Source organism: Paramisgurnus dabryanus, chromosome 10 (genome assembly GCF_030506205.2).
Source record: "Paramisgurnus dabryanus chromosome 10, PD_genome_1.1, whole genome shotgun sequence".
Taxonomy (NCBI): Eukaryota; Metazoa; Chordata; class Actinopteri; order Cypriniformes; family Cobitidae; genus Paramisgurnus; species Paramisgurnus dabryanus.
Window position 1 is genome coordinate 6,246,977 of NC_133346.1, and position 20,430 is coordinate 6,267,406.

The 20,430-nt window shown below is 38.6% G+C and overlaps 1 protein-coding gene across 4 annotated transcripts in view; it reads right to left on the reverse strand.

Annotated features, from left to right (window-relative positions):
• kirrel3a (kirre like nephrin family adhesion molecule 3a) overlaps positions 1-20,430 on the reverse strand; it is a 169,658-nt gene that overhangs the window by 58,183 nt on the left and 91,045 nt on the right. For all 4 annotated transcript variants that reach the window (XM_065261232.2, XM_065261240.1, XM_065261215.2 and 1 more), the window contains exons 2-3: positions 12,288-12,437; positions 4,590-4,739 (exon numbers count right to left, since the gene is read on the reverse strand). In XM_065261232.2, coding sequence (XP_065117304.1) covers positions 4,590-4,739; positions 12,288-12,437 — 300 coding nt within the window. The remainder of the gene's footprint in view (positions 1-4,589; positions 4,740-12,287; positions 12,438-20,430) is intronic.

Genomic DNA, 20,430 nt, shown 5'->3' on the forward strand with positions numbered 1-20,430 from the left:
TAGATAGATAGATAGATGGATGGATGGATGGATGGATGGATGAACAGGCAGACAGACAGGCAGGCAGGCAGGCCGGCAGGCGGACAGGTACTGAAGATGGATGGATGGATGGATGGATGGATGGATGATAAATGGATGGACACACAAACAGGCAGGCAGGCAGACAGGCAGACAGACAGAAAGACAGATAGATACTGTAGATGGATGGGTGGATGGATGGATGGATGAATGAGATAGATAGATAGATAGATAGATAGATAGATAGATAGACAGACAGACAGACAGACAGACAGACAGACAGACAGACAGACAGACAGACGGAAGGACAGAGAAACGGACAGTCAGGCATGCAGGCAGGCAGGCAGACAGACAGACAGATACTGTAAATGGATAGATGGATGGATGGATGGACGAGCAGACAGATAGGCAGGCAAACAGACAGACAGACAAATAGACAGACAGACAGGCAGGCAGGCAGACAGACAGACACTGTAGATGGATGGATGGACGAGCAGACAGACTGACAGGCAGGCAAACAGATAGATAGATGGATGATTGGATGGATGGATGGATGCTTTCTTAGCATATCTAGCTCTTGTTCTTTTTAAAAGATTTTAAAACCATGCATCATTTGCATGACATGAGCGAATGCACTTACACATACAGGTTGCACATACAGGTAGATCTTAGTTGTTAAAGTGAAGATGCAAATACCGCACCTAAATCATATTTGTGAAATTTTTATTCTCCCCTCATTACAGCAGTGACATATAAGCATGATGTACCTGTCTGCAAATTCACATCTCTTCAGGATGCAGATGTTGCCGCACGTTTGCTGACTAACAAAGTGTGGCGCTTAAATCAAGGACCAGCTGCTGCGGACTTAAATACATTTTGAAAAATTCATATGTTGTAGATTGCAGGAATAAAGACTCTTGTGCATTTAAAACTTGACGATTGTAGTGGGAAAACACAGAAAAGTAATGGGAAAAAACGACATTTTGCTGCTATTCAGGGAGAGACCTGTGTTTATAAACTGGAAACTTTCAAAAGCATTGTTTCCTTTCTCCAGCTGCTTGTTTTGACATTAGCACGGAGAGACTGGGAGCATATCTGGACATGTTCTGGAAAGTCGGCTTGCTGTGAAAAGGTGGAAAACTTACAGAAAAGACTACAGGAGATCTTTCCTCTCCCCCTTTCTTCTAGCTTCCTGACAATCAGGTGATGATCCCCTGACTAGCGTCTTATCCACAAAGAGGAGAAACAGAACGGCCTCTTTGCTTTGAAAGACTGGGAGTAATTGCCATCTCCTCTCATTAGGACTGATGTTTGTCTCACACCAGGGCAGGTTAACACAGCTTGTTTAACACGCTCTTAAGGCAAAGGATAACAGCTTGTACAAAGCTTTAATCCACTCGCTTTTCTCCTACTCGTCTGAGAAGTCCAGATTTAGACCTAATGAATTTGAAGTGAGCACACAATTAAGTTTGAGAAAACGTAAATCTGTTAAATGCAGCGCTGGTTGGGATGTCAATTGGTCAAGAGCACACATTTGTGTGATGGTTTTGATCTATCAGATTCTGTAAATGTTAGCTTTTATTAAAACAAAGATTTTTACTAAACCTGTATTTGCTTTGAATTTTTGACTTGTATAGCTAAAACATCTTTTGAGCTGACGTTTCAGCTATGAAAACCTCAATTCCAAACCAACAGACCTGAAAGTAGATGGCATATTTCATTTGAGACAAAGAAAAACCAAGGCTGTGAGCGATAGCAGAACAGCATGCTGCTGCAATGGGGTGTCAAACTTTTTACCAACAAACCTGATGCCTGTCGAAAAGCTAACAGAATGAATTCCTTTGTAAATTATGTGTTAAACCATTTTTATGTTAACTGAATGAGACAAAGTGTTAAGTAAAAGCCTAAGCAAAAACAAAAAAATGATTTAACATGGCTTTAGACAAAGTTAACGTGAGTCATTCTCACGAAATTAGACTTATGAGGTGTCATGAAACATTTTGATAAAAAAAATAAGTATCAAAAAGCATATAGTTACAAACATCTCTTCACGTACTATTTTGCACATGATTTCATATTTCATCATACAATTTTTTTTTTTCACATTTAAGGGGGAAATTTTCATTACCGCAACGTGTCCATGACTGGATTTGGGTTCTTTGACATGGAAATATTTATAATAAAAAATCTAAAAAATAAAAAGCTTTAGTGCATGTTGTACTATAAACATTTACAGTAAAGAAACATGTGGTATTTGGTGATCATTGGTAAATGTAGAGACAATAATAAGGAATATAAATGTGTCCAAGACCAATTTTCTCATCCTCCACAACAATTTTCAATCATTGTTTACATTTTCAAAAAAAATTGTTGGAAGGGAAATATTTGACTGTGACACTAAAGATGGCTACCAGGTAAGCAGTTCTTATTTTTTCTCTCCAGATAAAATTTGAAATTTTGTTTGTCATAGTACCTAGACAACTTTTTAGTTCTCATTACCGAAACATTAGTTTGTAAATGCATATATTTAATGTAATATCATTTTGCGGTAATGATTATTTTTGATCATGATCATCTAAAAAATGTAAATAATTCTATAGGAAATATTTTTTAAATCCTCTAAAAATAATGGTTATAGTAAGTTCAGACCTTAATCTTATATGTAAAAAAAAAAAATTTGGCTTCAAGGGCTTTTTAAAAATTCTGATGCTGGACACCTTCTAAATCTGGATTTCGTGAGAATCACCCATGTGCATTCGCAAACCATTATACTTAAATTTATTCATTTAGCAGATGCTTTACAAATAAGCTATTATTTTGCCTTATAACCAATCGAATTGCATATTTATGAGATAAACTGGATAATAAATTAGGACAAAATTTGGGGACAGCACAGAACAAACTTTCACAGCCTTGTTTTCATTGGTGTCAAATCGTGTCGGGAAAGAATGAAGGAAAAGCTTTAATTAAGCCTGAAAGCCGGCGAATCTTACAAGCTTATTTAACTTTGAGCTCAAGACAATGAGCAGAACAAATGCTAAGAGCTTAGAGAAACACCGCAGTGGCTCTTTTCAAACAATAGTGACCTTTGGAAGTGGCTCGGGGTTTCTCCCCACGGTTCACAGACTCAATTCTTGCACCGCACTTCCCTCTCTCTCTCCAACTCCTCCGTTTGGCTTTAGGGGAATTCCTTGGATCTAATTAGCCTCAGGGGTCCTTCTTCAGCAATGTGTACCTACCCGACCTCATGTCTTATTCAGCCACCGTGAAGCAAACTGGTCTACCTCGCGACTCTCAAACGGCGGTTCAAAGTTCAAATGTCGCTTCGGTAGGTCGGCAGCCTCCCACTGCTAACACCTCTGTGTGTAATTGCAAAACTACACGTCTGAAACCGAGACGGATCGCTTGAGAGTTTTACTGTGAGAACACGCTGTTCGAATGAGAATTAAAGCGTGAACTTTCTATAAATCTGTACCTGCATGTATAGCAGCAGATTCAGAGCATATTCTTGCAGGGACTCTCGTACGCAAATTTCGGAGTAAAGCGCCCCTGGTCATTTTTCTCTGTAAGTGACAGAGACAAGTCTGAGACTTTACAGGCAAGGAAGCCAATCAGATTACAAGGCGAACTCCGAATCAGTCTATCAAGGAGAGAGAGAGAAACGTCATGTCTTGTTGCGGTCACGCGTCATTGTCCCCCTGGGGACGAAGGTGACGGGGGATTGACGGTGACAGAGTCCCTACATGAGGTTCATTACCTCTCTCAGGAGCTTGCTTGCGGTTTTGTATGCAACTTTTCAGAAGTAAGTCGGTTTGTGTGGGATTACATGTCAGGCTAATGGCTCTGCCCTGGGGAACACGATGATTTGTCTCTGCTGCCACCGGACCGGCAAAAAATAAAAACAAATGAGCGGCCCCCCATCTATAATTAATCATTTTAATGGACCTAGAATCGCCGGCATCTTCGGTTTGCTCTAAGTGTCTAGACTCAGATCTGGTTTAAAGCGCTGTTACTCTGAAGTCAGTGTAATGAACTTATTCCTCTGGAATATATCATAGTTTTAACAAAGGGAAAGAGAAAAATCAATAATGATAATCAGGCTAAGTTGGGCTGCACAGGAGCTAAGCTGACGCAATGCATTTGTGTCAGAGCCATTATCGATCGCAAACATGTCTAATGTGTCTGATTAGCCCTGATTTAAAAATATCACACATTTATCTGACTCAGAGAACGACTTTGTTCTTGTCGACATTCACAGTATTGCATAGGTGGTATTTTGCTCCCCTCGTTTTCTTCCCCACTCATTCTTTTATCCATTTAAGGCATGAATGCTAGTTAAAGTATTTATCGATCTGTTTGACAGTCTTCCATTCACCCATCTATCTACGCTTTTGAAGATAAAGGCTCTAATAACAGCTGAAACGTGTTTTAAAGTCTGATGCCATGCTGAGGCTAAGCTAAGCTAAGTTAGAAACCTCATATGCATGCACTGATTGAAGCAACTATAATAAAAATGTTGGATAAAATTGATCAATTAATCAGATCTGATTCTGGTGTTGAGTAAAACTAACCAAGAACTGTAAGTCGAGCTGGTCGTGATCTACTGGCAGCTTGGATTGCCTGACACTCAAAGCTTCCGTCATCGGCCAGTTCTGTCCTTTGGATCAATAGATGATATTCCCCTTTGCTGTGGTCTCCGATCACATCATAGCGTGGATAACCTGAAACACAATACAATAAAAATGTACTGTATGTTAGGGAGCTACAGCCATCACAGCCATAAGCTTACAAACAAGGACATTATTCAAGACAATGATTTAGGCTTGGCCACATTAAAAAACATTTTAAATCAGATTTTGTAAATGTGAGAGACAACAAACATTTAACATTTAACTGTTTTGTTCCTATTCATGAATATCACTCATGTGACCTTTTACGTCATTCCAGTTGCTTGCCGCCATCTTGCGTACCTACCGAGTATCAGTAGGCTACTGACAAGCACTGGCTAGCTTGCAATGATTTACAGATTTCTTATCTTTTACTGTCTATGATTCTTACGGATACGAGAAATGGCTACGAAAGACAACATTTCGCACCTCGACTGTCATGAAAAGAAACGCTACTTTAAAAATAATATCTTGGTTAGGGTGTGATGCCTACTTGATCCCTGATGCGTTCTTTCAGCGGCTGTCCGCTGCTACCAAACTACCACTATTTTTACAACACTAAGAAGGCGCGACACAACATAAAACTTTGCTCGAAGTATCAAATGTGTTTCTACACATGAACTCGAGCATTGAGAACATTGTTTGTGTACACAGAGTTTACTTAAAAGAAAGGTTTTGAACAACTGACTTTGGCTGTTATGGTGTTCGCTCAGCATCTTTGCCAGACATAAAGAATCGATTTCCGAATGTGAATGAATGAATCTCATATGAGGCTCCTTTTTCAACTAGAAGGTCAATATTGTTTTTCACTTGTGACAACGAAATATCCGTGCATTTATATGGAACTATGCTTTAGGAGCCATGCATCTTTACTCTCCTTACATCGCATTTGGAGATCGATACATCTTGACTGGGAAGATGGCGGCGAGCGGACACAGAAACAACCAAAGTCAGTTGTTCAAAACCTTCTTTTTAGTAAACTCTGTGTACACAAACAATGTTCTCAATGCTCGAGTTCACATGTAGAGACACAGATGATACTTCGACAAAGTATCATGTTGTGTCGAGCCTTCTTAGTGTTGTAAAAATAGCAATTTTAATGCTGACTACATATTGAAGGCATAGCTTCTAGTTCTTTTGCGACCACTTCAGGTACTCAAAATGGCGGAAGACAAGTTTGAGATGTGAGTGACGTCAGCTGATATTCATGAATAGTGTGTGGAGTGCCACTATGTGATCATTACAGCATAGCACATACACCAACAGATCCACTTCATAAACAACCCAAATCTCGATTGAGACACGGGAAATCTCGGTCTCTTGTGGTCAAACTAATGTGACTTCACAGTAAACAAACATGGCGGATGATGGGGAAATGGCATTAATACTATATGGACTGCTTTTAAGATATCTGATGTCCATCTCCTTTGGACTGTGCCTGCCGCGCCATGACTGCGGTCCTTATTTTTTCATCTTTCATCAGCTCGCATTCTGATTGGGTAATATTTTGTGCAACGGTTTTCCCCACATAACAGGATTTCTAACGATACATTCACATGGGGCGAAAGCATTAACGCTTGACGGAAGGCTTGTTTGAAGCGTGGCTAACAGCCAATCACAGTGGCCGCAACACATACTTCCATAAAAGTAATTGGCTGGCTCTGCCTAGGTTATTTGCATAAGGCGATCTGATTGGCTGAAGCACGCGTTGCCGCTTGAAAAGTTGAGAAATGTTCAACTTCTGCCGTGAGCAAGAGCACTGACACGGCGCCGACAGATCCACAATTCAGTTCGACAACGCATGACGTCACCCATTTAAAGTGAATGGGAAGCGTTAACGCCTCGCGTGAATGTATCGTAATTCATATACAACAATGTGAATGTTTACAATTTGTGATCGGAGTATCACTGACTGCTTTAGAGACGATTCAATTACTCTTAACACACCACAGAAAAATCAGATAAGATAATCGATACAAACGGACAATCGTGACTTTACCTAGATTCTTGTTAGGGGAAAATTTGACCCTGATGATCTTTTAGTGTAGTCTTTATCCACAGTCGTTTACAAAATGTGACAAAACTTTTATTTTAAATCGCTGAAATGTCAGACTTTTAAGCTCAATGTTTTTCCTTTTTTTCACACTGAATATTTCTTTATCGCATGATTCATTTGAATAGGTATGCAGCTTTGTGGCTTACCTTTGTACTTAAGTATTGTTACATTTCTATGATGGTTGAATGAATGGGTAAAATGTTCAAAATATTTCACTACACAATAAGAGACCAGAGCCATTCAAAGTTGCCCTTGAATAATATTCAATCCTATTTATCCCAGTCAAGAAATACAGTGCCATAAAACAAGTCTTCGGCAAATGTGAATTTAACTCTTAAATGTGGAAGACAAAACTGGTGACAAGGGTCAATTTTTTGAAATTAAGATTTATACATCTGAATAAATAAGCCATTGATGTATGGTTTGTTAGCATAGGACAATATTGGGAAGAGATACAACTATTTGAAAATCTAAAATAAAAAAATCTGAATATTAAGAAAATCACCTTTAAAGTGTCCAAATGAAATCCTTAGCAACACATATTACTAATGATATATGCATTTTTGAGATATTTATGATAGGAAATTTACAAAGAGCAATTAAGAATGATTGAATCATCTCTGAAGCATGTCAGGGCCACCCCCGATCACAAACTATACAATTTCATCCTTTTGAATATGAATTAGAAATCCCGTTGTGTGGGTGAAACCGAGGACAAATGTGCAACACATATTACTAATGATATATACATTTTTATATATATATATTAACGGTATAAAATTTGCAAAATACCTGCATGGAACATGATCTTTACATAATATCCTAATGATTCTTGGCTTAAAAGAAAAATCTATAATTTTGACCTACACAATGTTTTTTTGGTTTCGCTACAATATACCCATACAACTTAGGACTTGCGTTAAGATTTGTGGTCCAGGGTCACAAATGAGATCACAATGTACACATGTAATTCCAACAAACAGTGTCACAGATGGCTAACACAATGTCATGTTAGCAAAGGACTGCTAAAAGAGAAAAGAAGATATATGACACCTCCTTAGACCAGCTAAACAGATAGATGACCTCAAGACAGATGTCTAATTTTCAGCACACGGATCGCAGCTCCAGGCGTGCAGTGTTTACATCCGACGATCTTGTAATCAGTTATGATAGTAGGCTACAGTGTGTCTTTGTAAACCAGGTGATCTGTTATATTAAAGATTGTGTTTGGCCATCCCGGGCTGTCGGGTAATGAGCCCCGTATTAGGAATCAATAGCTCCATTACGGGTTGCTGCTACTGGATCTTCTTTTGCCTTTTATTTAAGAGCCGTTTTCATTAGGGATTATTGAGGCATACAGGCGCCTCAATAAAGCGCTGATGAATTCCCCAATATGCTTGACTGGACTGCTTCAGACAATGGCTGTCAATTAGCAGAAACAATGTGAAATGACCCTATTAAAGGTAATGAATCCCACAGAAATGGATTTGGCTTCATGTCGGATCGATAGCAGCTGTGATAGAGAGCTGGGACATGGATTTATCACACGGAGGGAGACCACGGGCATCTCGCTGACACTCCGGCGGATGAAAACCTGCCTGAAACTCTGAAGGAAAGCAGATCAAAGCTGGAAATGAGTGAATGTGGGAGCTGTAGGGAGGCATTGATGGGCGTCCTAATCGAATGGTGTGCCTCTCTCCAATCTCGGTGACGTGACATCTGTCATTCTCCGAGCTTTGATAACACTCATCCTCCAATGTACGGACATATTTTATTGATCGCAAGATCTGTTTTTGCAAGTCGACTGAAGCGTGTCATTTCATCAGTGTTAAATTATTTGTGAAAATGAGCCATGCTTTGGATTTGCGCAATAAAGTTATGAAAATGATGCATAAAAACGATGAATTGCTTCACACTCAAACACACAAAATAGTTTTCTGCTTCAAACTTACTTATGGCCAATTATTTCACACTTGTATAAGTATGGTTTTCACAATCGTTGGGTGTCCACTTGTCTCTGCTGGTTAAGTATCAGAGCTCTGTACTTGATTATACTATGGTACAATGATATCTGCAATCCCTGGATGCTTATAAATGTTCAGAGAGACGAATGCAGTGGACAGGAAAGAGAAGTCCGGAGAGGCTCAATTAAAAAGCTCCGTCCATAACTAAATGCAGCCTGGGGCCAGAACTAAAAATGACTGACTCCTGGACAAACCCATGCCCAAAATGAAATTCCTGTCTTAAAGTATACATACGACAGGGTTCCCACCCCTAAGTTAACTTCAAATTCAAGGACCTTTCAAGGACTTTCCAGGTCCAATATCCTCAAATTCAAGGACTAAATGTGGGAACACATTCCAAGTGAGAGCAAGGTTACATCATGTTACCTTTTAAGATACATTGTTACAGTTCCCTTTCGAGGGAACTCGCGCTGCGTCACTGCGGTGACACTTTGGAGACGCCTCCAGGGGTAAATGCGTCTGAATGTGTATATCAAATTCAACCAATGGTGAGGCTTAATGACAAAGACAGGGTGACGCGGGGGCCAGGAAGTATATCGCTATCTGAAATATTGCCAAAGACGCTGTTACAGTCACGCAGGAAGTATGGCAAGAGAGACGCAGCGTCTCGTTCCCTTCTCAGGGAACAACAGTTACATATGTAACCCGATATGTTTTTATTTTTCAAACACAACTATGCAAAAAAGCATTTTGGTATGAATCAACATTCGCATACAGAAGATATAAGCATTTAAAGTGAACAGTTTAGCACGTGTGCTTAAAAGTCTAGAATTTTTATGATATTATCCTACACTACACAGGGAATAATATGGATTTTTTTCCAGAAAACTTCTTGCATAAAATAGATTCAAGCACTTTTAATGACCTGTATCTATGTATGTACATTTTCAAAAACATCCCAGGGCCTTGTCTTTTTCCCATAGATTCACAAACTTTCAAAGATTTCAAGGACCAAATGTATAAACTAATGCTCAATATATAGCAAAGTTCTCAATCTTCAATTATTTTTTCATGATACGTAAAATGCAATCATGCGATAATGACCCCTGGCTCCAGAAATTACGAGCCAAACTGGATGTGATCACCGTACCTATCAATAAGATACTGGAATAAATCATTGACTTACGCTTCGTTACACAGTAAATATTTCCAAGAGCTCAAAAGTTTAACTGCAAGCAAGCTGAAGCAAATTTATAAGCGACATTCAGCGAATTGAAGCTTAAGGGACGAATGTGCAATGAATTTAATTAAGCGTAAAATTTGTTTTGCATATTTTCATTAATCTGTGAATACAATGCTCTGTAAATGCGCTCCAGAATGTTTTGCTGGAGATACCATACTGTATCTGATTTGATTTTGATTCGCAAAACAACAAACCGACTATGGAGACCTAAAGGTTATCCTTGCATATGTTTGAGAGTTTTACAGCTGACAAGTTTTGTTAGTTTGAGAACATTTTAATTCGTTTCCGCGAATGAATTTCTATATCTCATCACGTGAATATAAAACAGCTGCACTTGCGGCGCATCTCTCTGGGGTTCTGTGCACGATGAAGTGTTTGCCTTAATTAATGAAAGAAATGCAATTAATTCGCTTTATTGTTGCTTCACTGTCTGGCTGTACTTTTGACAGGCACTTTCTAAAAACAACCAGGAAAACCTTCACAACAATCAGAAGTTAGTGGGGAAAAAACTACAAGGCTGCTGGGTAAGAGGATGTCAAGGGATGCATTCACAGCCTGACAGAATGGGCTATTGTCCTTGCATTTACAGTGCCTTACTTGAGAAAATACCAAATGAAAACACGTCTGAGGTTTTTAGTGTTCCTATAATGATACGAGTTTTGCCAATACTTGGAAGAAATGTTTTGAGTGTTACCACATTAACAGCAAAACACATTTAACAACAAAACCACACTTTTTGGCGTGACAATTTAAAAAATCACTGCAAAAGATAAGGTATATATAAAATCTCGTCAGAAACAACTACTCATTTAGCTGGTTCACGAGGTGACAACACGACAAATCTACACTTCTCATTAATCTGAGAAGACAAACAAAAGCGTGATATACGACTTAAAAACGGCATAGCATGGGCCAATTATCTGCACAAACCAAAATACATAAGGTTAACCTAAAAACTTGCATGACTCATGAATGTGTTTTCCTATCATCAAGATTTTAATGGTTTAAGTCATCTCATGGAAAATTTGAAAACAAACAAGGGACATTTAAAAAAACAAAAACAAGAGAGAAACTGGCCTGGTTTATTATTTGTGAAAGTCCTTGGACATACTATGTAGGGGTGCGCCGGGCAAAAACTAACGCGGGGTTAGTTGTAACACGGACTGTTTACATTGTTGCACAGGGATGAGCGTTTTGTTTTACCGGTATTTTATTCATGCTGCCAAAAGACGATCTCTTGCAAATTATTGGAAATGTATAATGTTTTTTTCAGAGGGGTATTGATGAACGAGTGTTTTGGTGGCATGTAAGTACATTTTTTCATCATATGTTTTTTCCGGTTTCTGAGTTGGGTGTGTAAGGTACCAAATCCAATGTTATGTCATAGTAATCAGTGTCTTGTTGACTAAAACATAGCATCGTTTTGAAATATATCTGCAGCTCTTAGCAACTTTTTGGTGGGCTTGAAAATATTTGGACCCAACGGGGTTCATTGTTACGCTGTGTTACAACTAACCCCTCAGCACTAACGATATGAAAACCGCTAACGTTAGCGTAATCCTTGCCGTTGTTTTAAATAGGCTACACAGGAATGATTGCTGGCTGCCAACAAAATAAATGCGCCTGTCTTATTAAAAATCGTGTGTCAAATTTTTTTTTTTCATATCTTTAATATTGATTGAATAAGGTCACGTCAAAGATTGAAATCATAATGAAATGAATTGCTAAAATCAAACTTATCTCAGAATTTGACTTTGAAACTGTAGTTTGGTTATTACAGACTGGGTCAAAAAAAAATTTTGTCGTAATTGTGCTGTTTTTTCTCACATATTTAGACATTTGTATCCATATATAATTTAACTATTGTTAGAAAAGGGCTGGATGAATGAATACAGTATGGATACCCGTCTATTATAGACAGATATATAAACAATATCCACTTAAATAGACACAAAGTATTGAAATATTTGTCTGCAAACTTAATTTTTATCAAGTGTTACAACTAACCCCCTGCCTGTTACAATTAACCCCACCTATGGGGTAAGTTGTAACGTTTGCACTTCTGTCACGTTTGGTGTAATTGTCCAAGAATGGTAAGTACTAGAAACAAACTTCAAATGTTCATTTATAGCAGAGATGTGTGTGTTGCTTGTGTAAAAATATAATTAATCAAATTCAAATATTTTTTGAATGATTGAGCCAAAACCAAAAAGCATTAGGTTGTGCCCCGCTCTCCCCTACTTTATATACTTGCTATAATACTTGCTTTTTTGTTAAAGCGCTGTTAAAAAGCTTTTTGTTTTGTTATTATGTAAAAAAATTTAAAAAGTTCCTCTTACCTGACAGATCTCGGTTGACTCCCAAAGCAAGACCGTCTTTGACCCAGAGCACCATGCCGTGATATCCTGTGATGGAGCACGGCAGAGTAACGGGCTGCCCGGCCACGACCACCAGGTCATGGGGCTGCTGGATGAACACAACACAGCTTCCTAAAGCAGAAGAGAGAGGAAGGTCATCGTTATAAATCATCACATACCCCTTATCAACATTCGCTGTCCTCTGCAGAAAAAACTGACTGAAGACCACTGTTATGGGTCTAGTAAATCTATTCAAACCTCCAAAACTCACTTTGAAGAATAAATCTATAAATTCAGCTTTATGTCACCTGGACCCTTAATAAAGCGCACTGACACGCAGATGTACGAGTTGGTGGATCGCAGGCTGAACGTGACACTGCTGAGATCCACAAGACTGCTGAACCTGCGCCATAAATCAGCTCCTTAAACTTCATCCACAAACTCAGCGTGGCATGCAAAATAAGTTTTCTCTCGCTCGCAGATGCCTGTTCACTGTGAAGCGTAATGAACTAAAAAGCAAATGAAACGGAGATGTGACGGTAAGCGGTCTTCGACGCGGGAGGTGAAAAGGATGTGTTACCTTTCTCATTAGATTGCAGAGTGAGACAGACTGAGCTATTTTCCCTTGTTCCTAGAAACCGGTAGGAATGCCAATAGAAAGCGAATATGTTTGTGTGAAATTATTCACTAAAGATATATAAACATCTCATCCTTTAAACAGCTGCCTTTCCTGTCTTTTAATGTGAGAACAGTTGACACATCAGAGGAACGCAGGAGCTTCATGCGTCTCTGGAGAACTTTTGTCGATTTTGTCTTAAATTCAATAAAGCGCGGCTCCGAGAGGTTGTTCTTCATAACTGACACTTGGCCTTCCATTGACATGGCAGAATTTTTGTGAGACAGTGGTGTGAAACGTAAGAAATGCCACACAAATGTATTTCTTTGAACAAACACAACACAGATTTTCACATTTGTGTTCTAATAAAGCATTAAGATTTAAAGGATTAGTCCATTTTCTTAAAAAAAAATCCAGATGATTTACTCACCACCATGTCATCCAAAATGTTGATGTTCTTCTATGTTCAGTAGAGAAGAAATTATGTTTTTTGAGGAAAACATTCCAGGATTTTTCTAATGGACCCCAACACTTAACAGTTTTAATGGAGTTTAAAATTGCAGTTTCAACGGAGTTTCAAAAGACTATGAACGATCCCAAACGAGGCATAAGAGTCTTATCTAGCGAAACGATTGTCATTTTTGACAGGAAAAATCTGCACTTTTAAACTACAACTTCTTGTCTATCTCTGGTCCTGTGACGAGCCAGCGCGAGCTCACGTAATTGCGTAATGCCGTGGAAAGGTCACGTGTTACATATATGAAGCGCACATTTGCGGACCATTTTAAACAATAAACTGACACAAAGACATTAATTAGTTTTATTCGACATACAACAACGTCGGAACTGTCCTCTTTCTCCACACTTGTAAACACTGGGGCATAGTTTCGCATACGTCATCTGTGACCTCTTGACGTGATGACGTAGTGCGTGCGTTTTCTTGTCAAAAATGACAACCGTTTCGCTAGACAAGACCCTTATGCCTCGTTTGGGATCGTTTTGAATCCTTTGAAACTCTGTTGACACTGCAATTTCAAACTGCATTAAAACTGTTACTTGTTGGGGTCCATTAAAGTCCATTAAAATGAGAAAAGTCCTGGAATGTTTTCCTCAAAAAACATCATTTGAACAAAGAAACACATCAAAGACATCAACATTTTGGATGACATGGTGGTGAGTAAATTATCAGGATTTTATTTTTTAAGAAAATTGACTTATCCTTTAAAGGCATTAATACTTTCCCATAGTTTCATTTCTAATGCTTCTCTTAAGGAGAACATTTTCTTAGTAAAAATATAAATAGAAGCAACTGGGACAAGTGCACCAACTCTGCAAAATTCATGTGGATAACATATTGCCTGTTTCTCAGAAGAAAAAGCTGCAGAACCCAGGAGACATTGGCCAAAATATCTATTTTTTCTGTGTCTTATAATAATATATTTAATATATGATATAATCAAGTTTGGGAAGAGCATGTAATCCAACCAATCAGCGCAAAGAGGTCACTTCATATAGCTGTCCCATGACATTTTTGCAGCATCCATCCTCCACCCCATCGCCTCACTCTCTGCAGGTCTATCTATCCTATTTAAATATGATAGTGGAGTACTCTGGGTTTAGGCTTATATTCTGATTCTCGGACAGAAAGCAAAATATGTTTTATTTCATATTTGATTACGTCACGGCGAACTTGTGAAATAATATAAAATAGATATTAATAAAATTAGATAGTATAAAACTAATATGTTGAGCCACCACGCTAAAACCACAAATACCTCAGGTTCAAATCCATGTGACCTGACCTCCACGTGACCTAATATATCGAGATATTAGTTCACCTCGGCATCCCTGAGAAAACCATTAACTGTTACTCCCAGAGGAGCATTCCCACATTCCAGCCAAATTACTTTATTGACTAAATGTGATGAAATAACAACAGCATTTTATTTTTGAGGTGAGCTAATTGCATTAATAAACAGTGGGAGTAAGAGAGAGGAAAACATCTTGTGGTTCCTGCTATGGCCAGATCAGTGTTTTTGAGGGATCTTAAGGGTTTCCCTGGCATTTCAAACACTTCAATGAAGAAATGTCACCATCAGTTCTCCAGCCACAATGCAATAAAAACATTGAACGTTTGGAGAAAACCTGCAAACTTAAAAAAAAGTGAAGATGAAAATGTAAATTGGGTACGTCTGCCAAAACATCCAAAAATGCAGAGGTTAGAAATGTCTCACCTTGCTGAGGTGTCTGAATATTTGAATAGTGTTAGATTTTACAAGCGTTCACCACCTCGGATGTTCGGAGTCTCACCAGCACAACCTCAAGGCAGTTTGAAACTGTTTTATAGGGTGGTTAATTCACATGAATTTGTATGTTATATCTTCGTTCACAACAAATTACAAAATTTTGGATTGGGCTTTATTACTGCTTTTAACTAATAAGGGTGTGAGTTCATACAAGTCCATTACGAATTCATGTGATATCCAGCTGGACCCACGTACTGGAATCTACTCGAAAACCTTTTTGAGCTTTTTGTTATATTTAGAAACGGGGGCGTGTTTCCCAAAAAGCATTATTAGCCAACTATGGTCGCAAGTTCTGTTGTTACCATAGTACTATAATTCGGCTGTTTTCAGAAAACCATAGTTTGCTTACTGCACAACTAAACAACTCCAACTTCATTACAGGGGTGACATCATTAACTATGTTCTTGAACCAATGTTTAAAGTCGTTACTACGTTTTCAAAGAACAGATAGCTAGTTAGTATTTCAGCTAGTTATCGGCGTTGTACGGTAATGCACTCCAGGTTGTTTTTTTATCTTAGGAGTAGTGCTGGGCGAAATGCCATATTGTGAGATTGTCCAATCATCAGCCCGTGAGATTGTGGGGGGCGGAGGGTTTGGGGTGGGATAGTTTTTGATTTGTTAATTTTTAAAGCCACTTGATTGGTGGACAAAAAGAAGCTGATTTACTCTAAAGGTGCATTCACACCAAAATCACGCTATTCGCGCGTAGTTGTATGCTTGAACATTTTGGTTTACTCGCTTCATTCGCGAGTGAAATTCTAGTCATTCGAGGAAATTCTAGTGGAAATTCGCGTCATGGGAGGGGCTTCTGCGACTCCACTGAGACTCCGCTTGCTTCCTGTAAATCACGTCACTACTACAGCAAGGTCCTGATTGGTTAACGCGGCACGGAAATTTCTCCCTAGTTGTGTCTTTGCATTGACTTAACATGAAAATCACTCACGCTTGCAGCCTTTACTGCGTCTGGTGTGAACCCTGCATAAGGGCAACACTGTCAAGTCCGCAACCTTCTTGAAACTGATACCATTATTCCGCGTCAGTAAAGCCCAGGTGCTCTGAATTTTTCTGCATGCCAGGGAGCGGCCCGTATTACAAGCTCATGTGCAGGGAAGTGTCAGAACCATGCGCATTACAAGTTCTGGTGCTAGAAGGAGTCCATGCCGCACGTTCAGGTCCGAGCAAGAGTCCAGGATGCGCGCATTACAAAAAAAAGCATGCAATAAGCATTTTAATGTGAAACTATGGTGATAATAATAATTAGGGATGCTTAACGATTAATCGCGATTAATCGATAGCAGAATAAAAGTTTTTGTTTACATCATATATATGTGTGAACTGTATATAATAACTTTGTATAGATAAATGCACACACATGCATGTATATATTTAAGAAATGTTTACATGTGTATATACATTTGTATATTTATTTATAATTTATATTATATATAAATATAAATACCTAATATATAAATATATTTTTTTCTTATAATTATACATGCATGTGTGCATATTTATATATACATAATTATTAAACACAGTTCACACGCATATATGATGTAAACAAAAACTTTTATTCTGCTATCGATTAATCGCGATTAATCGTTAAGCATCCCTAATAATAATAATAACTTTCACCAACTATCGCCATGAAAGCCGCTAACGGCCATATGTCTGACTATCGTTGATACACGATAGCATCGTCTAACGGCACAACCCTAATTTGGAGTAACATAAAATAATGAAATATGCACAATAAGATGGAAAACAGTGTTGATTATATTGGATTTTAGGGTTGTGTATTGTTTAATGTGATTCGGTCAAATCCTTTTCTGCACTTAACAAAGACCCACATACCCAGAGTATCGTCAATCAATTACCCCTGCTACACCTCATAGCAGTCACAGACATAAGAGTAATGCACATCCAGAAATAAACACACCATCTCCAGCCGAGTTATCACAGCATGTTGAGACACTGCAGTTGGAGTTTCATGTAAGCAGACCAATATCCAAGGCAGGGGCTCGGAGAACCATAGACACCTCTAATAAGGGCCACAAATAGATAAATAAATCCAATCAGTACATTCGGAGGTTCGGCACATCCCCTCTTGGTGGGAAAAGCACCCCAAGTCAAATCTAGACAAATGAATTTTGTTATTGGATTCCTGTGGTTCTATTTCCTGGACACAGATTTAAATATCACTCCCAGACGACATCAATTGCAAACATAACAAAGGCAAAAGAAGAACAGCATGTAGGCAGAGCATTGAACGCTTTCGGAGAAAAGAAACCAAGAGAATGAGAGCTAGAGAAAGATGAAAGCCAAGATCAACATGTACGATTGATTTGCTTTATTAGTTCATTGGCCTTTGAAAGCTACTGCAAGAGTTATACTAACAAACACTTGGTTTATGTCAAAATACACATGCTTGCTTTGCTGTTACATCTATGCCAGAGGGAGGTTTGCTTTTTTCTCTGCACACATAAAATAATGCTTGGATGCATGTGATCAGGTGTTAGATGTTAATTTTTTTCTATAGTATAATAGTATACTAAGTTATGATTGTGGTTACATTGTCCAGATATCATAACTGATGTAAATCCATACATTTTATTTAAGCTTTAAGTTATGATCTGCACTCACAAAAACATTCTTCTTCTTTTTCTGTGTTATTTTACATTCATCATTATAGGCAACAAACACAAACGTTTCGCCTCAAAGCCTTCCTCAGTGTGCTGAACAATTTAATCCCTCCACCTACTTTTCAAATTACTAATTATCTTGACGTCATTGTTCTATGTATACATATGAGATAATGGTTTCGTATTTAAATGGAAATGATTGGATGATTCTAGTAATTTGAAAGCTAATGAATGATGACGTCAAGATAATTAGTAATTTGAAAAGTGGTTGGAGGGATTGAATTGTTCACCACACTGAGGACATATGTGAGGATGTTTGTGTTTGTTCACTATCATGATGAATGTAAAATAAAACGTAAAAAGAGGAAAGTTTTGTGAGTGCACCTCATAACAACACATTGATGCTTCAAATATAGTAAAAAAGATCCAATAAAGAAAAAGCGCAATGCAAGTGGCGTTGTTGAATACTTTAGTTTTAGTTGATGTAACTTAAAGGGGTCATGTTATGAGATTTTTTTAAAGATGTAAAATAAGTATTAGGAGTCCCCAGAGTGCGTATGTGGAGTTTACGCTCAAAATACCCCACAGATAAATTATTATAGAATGTTAAAATTGCCACTTTGTAGGCCTGAGTAAAAGTGTGCTGGTTTTGGGTGTGTTCTTTAAAATGCAAATGACCTGATAAAATGCAAACACGGATCGCAATGATGGTGGTTTGTTGCAATTGAAAATCAATTGTGATCAATGGCGGCTCGTGACTGCTCTTCTGAGGGGTGCAAATTCAAAATATGTGTTCGGAGCATAGACTGTAAACAAAGATGGACAACGCCCATTCGCTCTCTTCCATTGGTGAAAAGTGAAGCCACCAGTGTCCCGATACAGCGCTGACATCTTGGGTCTTGAGTCTGCACAGTAGCGATTTCGGGAACAGTCCTGTGCAGTAGTGAGCAGGAAGTAAAGCCGCGAAATCGAAGCCCCGCCCTCGTTCTCGTAGAATGCAAATATCACAGCTGTCAATCATGAGGTGACACCACCGTTTTTATAGTATTAAATAACTTACAAAAAACAAACTTATTTTAAAAACAAACACTTGTATTTACAAGTGAACCATGTGCATCACGTGTTTTGTCAAAATTAAGTGCCTGCTGCACACGTGTCAAACCGCTTAGCATATTTGATCATCACTTTAAAAGTTCCACGATATAAATGTTAATGTTAGATGAATGTTGATTTATGAAAATACACACTACAGTCTTTAATCATATTTTCTGCTTCTGTGTTGCTTGAGCACCGCTCTCTGTTGCAGCCAAACTTGATTCTGAGGAACTACTTTGTTTTGCGGAAGAGTAATATTTGTACTAATATAATTACAACTTATTTGTGTTTTATTTTATGAAACCCTGCTATTATGAAGGAACCGTTTTACAAAAGCAATAAGCCCCGCGAAGCAATGGTGTTACAGGGCATTTTATATCAGCTAAGAGTAACAATGTCCCTAAACTGGTATAAAATGCACTGGTTACCCACTGCTTCTTGGAGCTTATTGCTTTATTTTGAAATTACGAACCACACACCTGACGGACTACTGTACATACATGTTGTGCCGAACTTCGCATCACGCGCCCTCGAAAAAAGATGTCACTGATTGTGCTGTAAAGGCACAGGCACAGATCCCCTGAATCAGAGAAAGATTATGAAAACACATTTTAAGTTTGCAATAACATGCGCTGATGAATTGTGTGCAAAAACATCAGGGCGAATTTAGATATCGTGATGGTTTTTGCTCATGCCTTCAACAAATCCAATTCTCCGACTCATTTGGATTTTATGGTGTGGATTTAGATGCTGTCTGAATGTCTTACCTGTGTAAGAGCAGAAGCGGCTTTATTTAACTGTGGCTGTAGAAGCTAAAGGGTCAGCTGAGAGGAGCAAAACGCCTGCAGTAAACAGTGTCAGCAATTTATGCCTGAGTGCTGCTGATGCTACAGCTCATTAAAAAAGCGGCCCTCTAGCATCCTCACCTCCTCCAGAGAGAAACCGAGAGAGAGAGGAGGAGAGCAGGAGAAACCGAGAGAGAAATGGACGAGTCTTTTGTGCAAGAGGCAATCAGCTCTGTTGTCCTGTTGTCAGAGGGCTACTTTTCACCACCACTTTAGAAGTGTTTAGAAATTGCGTGTCGTAAGCCTTTATCGGTACAGCAAATTTGGTGGAAAGCAGAAGGAAACAGGATTACTTTATTGTAATTGTTTGTATCTTTCCTTGCCCTACACCAATCCGAGACGAACAAAGCTGGCGGCTGCCCAAGTCAGTTTACCGGCACAAAAAATGTGTACCGGTAAAATGGCTGATGATTTAGGATTAGCCTGTCACTAAAAAAACAGCCAGGATATACAGTACAAAGCCCTCTAATCCTGAGTAGAAAGATAAAAAAACTACAACTAAAAAACAACAACAAAGCTTGCAGAAAAGTACATACTGTACCGACTCGGCATCACATCAAAGTGTGACTAGCAGATTGCTGATCTGTTGTCCTCCTCAGGCCCTCTGACAAAAATAAGAC